This window comes from Rhododendron vialii, chromosome 7a (genome assembly GCF_030253575.1).
Source record: "Rhododendron vialii isolate Sample 1 chromosome 7a, ASM3025357v1".
In the NCBI taxonomy this organism is placed as follows: Eukaryota; Viridiplantae; Streptophyta; class Magnoliopsida; order Ericales; family Ericaceae; genus Rhododendron; species Rhododendron vialii.
In genome coordinates, this window is record NC_080563.1 from 15345932 (window position 1) to 15355171 (window position 9240).

Here is a 9240-nt window from a genome sequence, read left to right on the forward strand (position 1 = left end):
GGTTAAAAATTAATCAATCTCGAACCAATTACTACTCGGCTCCTTCGGCTTATGATGTATAAATAACTCAAGCTATTCGAGATCGGCTCACGTTCGGCTTGATTAAACTCATTTGAGAACGGCTCCTCTCACAAACAAGCTAAGTTAAATTGTATTGTATTTCAAACTCATTAACCAAGCTTAATAAACCATTTGCTCAACTCGTTCGGCACAACCGCACAAGGATTTTTCAGAGTCTTCAGACCATTGAGTTTTAGATTATTAATTAAGACCATTGAATTTAAATCATCTTGATCTTTCGATATAGATTTTGCCAAAGATTATCAAATACTAATTTTCTCACTAATGAACATGGCTTTTATTAGAAAATCTGCAAAATTATGACTTTGACAGCCAATATAGCAAGGGATAGGGTTTGCTCTCTGTCATGCTATAATTTGCGATTTGAGTGATGATCAAAAATGGCCTAGAGAGCTTTGTGAAGAGAGTGACTCAAATTTGGATTCCAAAGGCATCCAAAAGCTTCATTATTGGAGATAATAATGTGGTGTTGCATGCATGCATGTGTAGGCCACATGTTGAATCTGATCCCTCATGTGAGAAGTTTGTACGTATCTCTCAATCTGCAGGCTTTATCATATCTTTCGAGACTTGAGTTGGCATATCATCATCATCAACTCTCTCTCTCTCTCTCTCTCTCTCTCAAATGTCTCTGTCTGGTTTCCACAAGAATCACAAGATGACACAAACCTTAACGAGAAGTACAGGAAAATCTGAGGCAAAGAAACAAAACTTGAAGCTTGGAATCAGCGCAATATGGAATCTTGCATCGATCCTACAAGGACTTTTTATGGGCTTTTTACTTTAGAAACTACCAATTCAAATTTGTACAGTATCTATCGATATTCACGTTGCTTTGTCTGAATCAATGACACCCTCCCCCTACTGGTAGGGCTGCTAACCAACTAAGCTCCTCACGAGCGGCTCGAGGCCCGACTCTCAAGGCTTGGTTCGGCTCCTTTGGTAATCGAGTCGAGCTCAAGTTTGAGTTTTAGACTCGTTAAGTAAACGAGTCGACCTCATCACTATAAAGCTCGGCTCGACTCATTTATATAGCTCAATTTATTTAATAAATGAACCGGGCTCGACTCGTTAATGGTTTGGCAAGTTCACAAACGAGCCGATTGAGGTCAAGCACAAATTTTAGGCTCGTTTAGAAAAAGAAAAAGAAAAATCAAATTCGAACAGTACAAAGCTCGCTTGATTTGTTTACACCCTACCTTCTGGTCAAATCACGTTTGTTTGTCATATAGTGGGCTGCATCACGATACAATTAGATCTGTTTATTTTGTACAGTAGCACCCAATGGGAGGAGGGGGGGGCTGCTGGGCCCAGTTTCTGGGTCCACTCTGGTCTCGCTCCGATAATCGGAATCATTCACTTTGTAAAACTCATCGAGTAGAACAACCATGCAAAAAATCAGCTTAATTGAATATTGTTAAGTGCCTGATCGGAACCTTTTTATCTTGAAAAGAATGGATCCGAAACACTGGATCAAATCCACTGTAACCCATGGACCGAGAGTTATATGGGCTCTGATCAGGCAATTAACGATATCCAATTCAGCTGATTTTTTGCATGGTTATTCTACTCGACGAGCTCTACAAAGTGAACGATTCCGATCATCAGAACGAGACCAGAGTGCGCCCAAAATCGGGCACAGCAGCACGCTGCTATCTCCAAGGGGACAGCAGCCCCCTCGCTTCCCACCCAATGTAGTTAAGAGTTCATTAAATCTGGTCCTGCGCAATAGGCGGAGGATAATATATATGCTAATAATTCTAAACAAGTTTGGATATTAATATATAGGTCACAGATATTGACACACTTTCATTTTTTTTCGGAAATCAATGCACATTTTACCTATTATTTTCTGATTTCAGGGCAGATGTTACTATTTTCCTTTAGGAGTATTCCATAAATAACATTCATACAAGTACTCCGTAAAAAGTGCAACCGTTAAGAAATTTATCACATGTAACATTGACATGTGAACACTCAAAAATTAGTGCAAAAAAGTTTTAAAAGTAGGCACGAAAGTATTTCATTTTTGAATTTGAAAATCGCACGTCTTCTAGTAGGGGAGACTTAAAAAGGAATTGAGGGAGTAATGACAAATTCACAGTAACAAAACATTAATGTACTAGAGTTTGTTCGTGTCTGAAAGCACGGCGCAACGCATTTTGAACACAACTAAAATGAATTGCGAAACTATTGACCACCCCGCCAACGAAATTGATTTATAAGGGAATTTTTTTCTTAAATTAGGATCAAACAGATTTTTTTGTTACCCTTTTGTTTAGTTTATAAAAAAACACACACACCAAAAAAATTGAAATTGATCAACCGATAAATAAAAATATTTAATTCTTACCCTGCTAAGGTTTCAAAATTTACTTCCCTTTCATATTTCAAAATCTGACTCTTTTTTTTTTTTTTTTGGCAATGAAATTTTATTGCTTTCTATCTTTCCATAACAAAAGGGAGTTGGAATAGGAAATGTTAGAAAAAAATTGAAAATAAGATTTTCCAGCCCTATGACTCTTCTCAGCTGTAGGATTTATGAGGGATGAGTTTGGGCTGTTAAATTTATGTACATATGATTCAAATACTGAGCTATTTTATTATATAGATTCATAGTTTAGATCTTATTTGATAGGTTTTATGAGTAAATTCTAAAAATAGGCCAATAAGCAGGACATAGTCAGGTAGTTATGAAGAAAGGGACAAAACAGTATATGGAAAGGACCTAGACAAGGACTACATCTTTGTGTGCATTTAGTCAAGAACAAGATCCGAACAAGATCCAAAAATGGGAACGTACAATATATAATTTTCCGATGCATTTATCACAAGGTTTAAAATTTGTGATTTTACATGACGTGTCTATCGATACGCATCGGTGTTTTTGTCTTTCCATACAATTATATATACACTTGTAAATGAAAAATCGAGCATAAGTACTAATCGGTTCCTGTTATGTATCAGTTCGTTTTGCGATTCAAGAACTTGTTCCCTGTCTTTACGGTCAATATTCGAGCGGTATAATTGATTTAGGCACTTTAAGTTTTGTTTTGGTCAGAAATAATTTTTTTAAAATACGACCGCGCCCTACAATTAATCTATTTGCACTACCTATCATCTAAGACTCACAATACTGTTATACCGCACCAGCTCTCTCGTTTCTTGTCCCGATACGACGATACCCGCCATTTAAAAGCTTAGTTTATCGGCCATGTAAAAACTTAGGTCAAATTAGATTTTTTTTTTTATTTTGGTACGTCGGAATTTCATTCAAAGACTAGAAACGCAAGTTCACAACAGGAGAGATAAACAGGATACTCAAACTGGCCTAAAGGACCAAAACATCTAATCTGAAATCCGCCTAACATTTAGGCCGTCTCTGATAAGGAATTCCCTGAGGGAGATGGGGATGTCCACCGCTATGATCAGGTCTTCGTCTTGCTCTGCTCCCATGTGGGCGAGGTGGTCCGCGCACTGATTAGCATCGCGGTAGATGTGATTCAGCGTCGTATCCGTACGAGTGAGGAGGCCATGCGCTTCGTGAATGATAACACTCTGCGTGTGATTGCTCGGATTGCCATCTTTGATTAGATTCACCGCCAGCATAGCATCTGACTCGATCTGGACATTCCGCAAACTTTTCTCCAAAATGATTTGCAGTCCTTTGTATATCCCCCAAAGTTCCGCTTCAAGGCTAGATTCGCAGTTAAGCTTTCCAAAGAATCCCAAAATCCAATCGCCTTTAGCATCTTTGAACAGGCCTCCAAATCCAGTTGCCTTTAGGTCAAATTAGATTTGACAAAAGGGAAATGGCGTGTTTATCAGAGTTACTAAAAATTTTCTTTTGCCGTTCAAAAAAAAAAAAAACAATTTTCACCACTTCTCGGTTGAAGAATTCGAGCAGAAAGCTCTGGTTTTTGGTTTCTTGTAAAAGTCAGCAAAAGTTAGCATTGACTGGAATAAAAACGAAACTTCACCAAAATCTCTATTCCAGTTTACCAAATCTCCTCAAGTGGGGTGAAGTGGAGTGGATGCTGATGCTGGGAAGCGTGTTAAAAAAAGAGATCGGGGGATAAGATCGTGATAACTTTTCAACATGTTTAGTCTGAGAATACCTAGGAATAAAGGCAACAACAATTGGTTGATTCACACAGAATATCCAAAAGTTGGCATAAAAGCGAACACTCTTTATAATTTTTTTAATCATAAAAAAAAACTAAATAGCCCTAAGGCTTACAACTCAATTTATAGTAGGAGAAACCCTACGCACTAGGAAATAAAGAAAAAGGAAACTAAATAAAATAAATTAAAACTAAATAATGTAGAACACTTATTTCTATAATTGCAAGACTCCTAACAAAATAACTAAAATAAAAATAAGGAAACCTTAATATTCTTATTTTTAAAAAAAATATAATCTTTTGATTTTGCATCAAGTGCAGTTGGTGCATCTCTTATTAGTCTCATGCATATGGGTTGGGTTCGATTCTCGTAAGCACTCATCTCCAAATCCTCAAGGATAGAATAGATTAGGTTTAACGAATAACAAAAAAGAAGAAGAAGAAGATAATTGTTATATATGTTCACCTTTACCATATTACAACGTTGGATATCATAGGTCGTGGAGGAACCCCATAAACCCTCTTTGGGTCATGGAAAGTTGGGTGGCATTTTGGTGATTCCAGTGCAACTACAAGGGTAAATTGGGTGTGTTGGCAGTCAACATTGGGAATCTGGGATCAGGTTCCTTCCTCTTCAATAATTCTGAGCATGTGGTGAACTGCACCTGCTATCTCATCTGGTGAAGTGAGTTGGCATACTTCTTCCACCTACAGTAGTAATAAAACAAAAATTCCAATTCTAGCCCAATACCACTCTAATTTTCTTGCTAAAAGGAAGACAGTTACAACCAAACGTCCAAAACTCACAGAATCACATATATAGATAGCAAACAAGCATCTTTTAATGACCAGGGCTAGCTAAAGAGGCCCGGTTGCTGCAGAATGCGGGAAGATTCTGCATTCGAGCTGATGAAATAATATTGACGCTCATTGTAGTAGATCTGAATCGTTAACTCGTAAGCTATGGAAAAAATAAAGCTACTATCTTTTAATGAAGCCAATTCCTGGAAATTATAATCAACGAAGACTAGACAGACGAAAATGACCCTGACATCAGAAAAATTACATGCATAGCAAAAATGCAAAGTGTAGCTCCAATTAATTCCAGACGTAATCCGAATAAATCACAGTTTAACTTGAACGGCATATTGAGTTTTTGTGTGCTTCTGTTGGTACTATAAGTGCACCATTTTTTTTTTCCATCCGCACATCCACTGGAGGCTAGTCAAATGTGAAGTGACGAGTGTGCTACTAATATCTCATAAAAGCTGTCCACAAAACAAAGAAAAAATGACTGATAAGACGAACCAAGCTATTCGAAATTGCTTAATTGTCAAAAATTTTGTTTAAAATTGATCTGTCACACAAACAAATTTAGCACATTGACTAATTGCACCTCGTCAAAATTTTAAACAAATTTTGAATAGGCTATTACTTGCTCATTCTGCTAATGATGTATAAAAAATTCAAATTACTCAAGATCATCTATCTCAAAATAAGCTAATAAAGTTAAGTTTTTAAACCAAACATGAACAATCAATGCGTTTGACTCATTTGTGGTTTGTCTATCAACACAAATTAAAATATCCAATTTAAATGCTTGTAGAATTTAATCGATCGACATACCTTGGCACTGATGGAGTAGAGGACCAATGGCTCCAAGGTGGTCACATTGAGATGAAGTATTGTGAGGTACATTGTCTGAAATCCGGCGACCAATTTTGATAGCTGCCTTAGATTTCTCCGGCAGAGGATCCTAAGGTTTGCGTGGGTTTCAATCAGAGTCACCTCAATATCTGCCACCGCCGCGGCACTCTGAGATAAGCACTTGTTGGGAAATTGAGACCATGTGAATTGAGGGCATGCGAAAAATTGGGCAAAAGGGGCTTCTAAGAATTCTGCGGCGGCAGTGGTGGTTGGTGGCCGGATTCCTCCTTGTTGTGGCAGTAGAAGTTTTTGAGCTTCCAGAGACTGGAGGAAGTGCTCAAGTTCCTTCACGTAGTCAATGGCACCACCCACAATAGAAGCCTGGTCACCCTGCATATATATCAAATCAGTTGGACCGATTAGGGGTAATTTGGTCATTCTGCGATTTTAATGTAGTATGAAGAGAAATGCAATGTTGGAAACAGAAATTGGAATGGTAAATGGGGGTTTCATGATTCGCCAAGATAGTTACACCAGCTCTTAATTATTTTTTATTATGATGATCAAGTAAAACTTGTCATAATCATGATTTGGTAATAATTAGTATACACCAGCTCTTAATTATTCTTGATTATGGAGCTGCAATATCATCAAAAAGAAGAAGTTGTTTTATCAATGGTAAATAATGGAGGAAGGCGATCGGCTATAGCAACCTTCCCAGAGAGGGATTAGTACTCATTCATAGATTTCTATGCCCTGTGGGAGACTAGCCGTTTATAGTCGGGCTTGAAAGAGGGCACAAGCCACGAGCAAGCGAGCATATATTGTTCGCATGTTTCAAACATGTGACCTCCTGAGCCCAACTTTGATGGGAGTAAGCCATTTACCACTAGGCTAACACCCTGGTGGTACCCAAATGGATTAGGTCTCCAATTCTCTGCCTCTTTCAACAATTAATAGTATGATGAATCTACTCTTTTTGCACTTGCTATATTTTCCCTTTATTTTGGTCAACAAAACAATTGGAAATTAATGACTCTAGAGATATCCTTATGTGGAGAAAGACACCTCTCTTTCAAGAGGATTCGCGGCATGTCAAGTCTTGGTAAGGTTTTTCACTTTGCATCGAATTGAACAACATGTTTTCACCTTCGAAAGAAATAAAGAAAGAAACCAACCCTTTGGACGTAAGATTCGGGCATGAGAGACCGTACGACGGCGAGATGCTCGTTCATCTGTCTACGGCGGTTGCGCTCCACCACAATGTGTGTCATCCTTTGTGTCTCCGCTTCCTCCTTGTTCTTGCAGATTTTCGGCCTCCGCCGCCGCTTCTTCCGTCCTTGCGCCGCCGCGTTCTGCCGCTTCTTGGAAACTTCCGGGCTCCCCACTTGGCGGCACCGCCGCATCATGCAAGAGCTGCTGTTCGAGGCGCCGCAGCCTAGTTCCCGAGGCTTCTTGAGGCTGTTTTCCGGCAGGAAAGTAGGGTCTGCGGAGATAGTGTCATAGACTATGTAGTCCAGGCTTTCATTGGTAGATAGTGCTTCTAATTCAGAAGCCATAGAAAAGTTTTGCAGTATATGTTACGTATAATTTGGGTAATTCCACCAGCATTTGAGTCTTGAGGGATAACCCTATGTTGTTGGCTTTTCCTCTAATTTATGGAGCGGACAACACCCTTCTCATGGCAAAGGCCACATCTTGAATTCTCTTGATCAGAGAGAGAGAGAGAGAGAGAGAGAGAGAGAGAGTAAACTGAAAGTGGGGATCGAGAGGGGGAGAAATCCAGAAGGGTTAAAGAAAAGGATTCTCTGCAGTCTCAATTCAGGAATCGTATATACGATGGTGTCCGAGCCGGTTTTCGCACACCTTGACTAATCTTGGGAGATCAATTTCACCGTTTACTTGCAGGGATCCCAATTAAAGCCACAACAAATAAAAATATCTGTATAAATGATAGTAGTAGTATTTGTTTTGATAACTCAAGTGTTCAGTCAGTAAGTTGATTGTTTCTCTTCTTCTTTTTTATTACTATTATAAAGCAAATTCGTTTTGATTATGTGCACAAAAGCGTCCGATTTGATGATCTTTTTTTAGTGCTACCTCAATGCACGGTTGAGATCATTGTATTGTTCAGTTAATTAATTTTTATCATTGATGGTTGAGATCATTGTATTGTTCAGTTAATTAATTTTTATCATTGATCGATGATCCTTTTTGGTGCTTCTTTATTGAACAATGCAGATCATTGGGTGAGCACATATGACCGACGGGATTTTGGTAAGATTTCCAATGAAGGGTTGAGATGGGAAAATTTATTTGATGATATTGGGGCACCGCCACGTGATGCTTTAACCTCTGTTTTCACCACACATTCCTATGGGTCTCAATACTAAATATACGAGCTTCTCTGAGATAAGTGACGTTTCCGGTATTATTCAGTCCCGGCCCTAGGCATAGGCTCTTTAGGCGACCGCCTAGGGCCTCCAATTTTGAGCTCAATAATTGGACCTCCAAATACCGAAACATATTAAATGTTATAGTTTATGTGAAATATTTTACAACTAGGTTAATGTAGCATAGTGGTAAGGCCCGTGTGTGTTTGAGCATGGGGTCGCGAGTTCGATCGACGCCTGGCCACCTCAGTTTTTAACGCCAGCAATATTGGAACTCATACAAAAGAGGTGGTACAAACACTAACCATTGAACCACAAGACGGTCTTGGTTTTCATATTGAACAACTAATTAATATACAAAACAATGAGAGGTCCCATTTTCAAACACCGCTTAGAGCCCGAAAATGTCAAGACATGGCTGGGCCTGGTATTATCCTCATTCTTTTCTCTCAGCATCAAGATCTAGTACTGTACATAGATCTTGCTTGCTTTTATTCATGAACCACATGTGGGACTACCGTTAATTTTATATAATATATAGTATTATAACATTTCTCGTTCATCATCTTGTACAAATTAAACCTTAGTATTTTATTTTGGCTAAAATTCCAACATTTGTCGTATAGATGCTGTCAAAGCACACTGCATGCTACGTTATCTGCAAAGAAAAGAAATGAAAAGAAGAGGAGCATGGGGACCCATCTACGTACCGAAAACACGCACAAAAACTACAGAAACCGAGCTGTGCAAAAAGCCAAACGTACTCTTCTTGTTCGAAACATTTTTTTGTGTTGGGGTTTTCAAGCGTGAAAGGATACATGAACGGAACAATGAACGATTCAAATTTAAACTTTATGGATACTTAATTATTGTCATGTATCGTTACTAAACCCCTTAATTTCAAGGAATGACTTGGGGCGGTTTACGTCATCTATTGTTGTCCGATCCCGCACGCAAACGCAAACGCAAACGACGTGGGATGATCCTGTTTTGTT

At 38.7% G+C, this 9240-nt stretch overlaps 1 protein-coding gene across 1 annotated transcript; it reads right to left on the reverse strand.

Annotated features, from left to right (window-relative positions):
• Nucleotides 1–3305: 3305 nt before the first annotated feature.
• LOC131333702 (transcription factor bHLH71-like) lies at nucleotides 3306–7662 on the reverse strand. The gene is made up of 3 exons (XM_058368374.1): nucleotides 7031–7662; nucleotides 5832–6242; nucleotides 3306–4913 (listed from the first exon to the last, which is right to left on the reverse strand). The coding sequence occupies exons 1-3, from the start codon at nucleotides 7409–7411 to the stop codon at nucleotides 4824–4826; spliced, it is 882 nt and encodes a 293-aa protein (XP_058224357.1). The 5' UTR covers nucleotides 7412–7662; the 3' UTR covers nucleotides 3306–4823.
• Nucleotides 7663–9240: the final 1578 nt, after the last annotated feature.

Coding starts and splice junctions, on each gene's coding strand:
- LOC131333702 (XM_058368374.1), bottom strand. CDS start 7,411: ATGGCTTCTGAATTAGAAGCACTATCTACCAATGAAAGCCTGGACTAC. Junction 6,243..7,030: donor CCGAATCTTACGTCCAAAGG/GTTGGTTTCTTT, acceptor ATATATATGCAG/GGTGACCAGGCTTCTATTGT. Junction 4,914..5,831: donor TCTACTCCATCAGTGCCAAG/GTATGTCGATCG, acceptor TTACTACTGTAG/GTGGAAGAAGTATGCCAACT.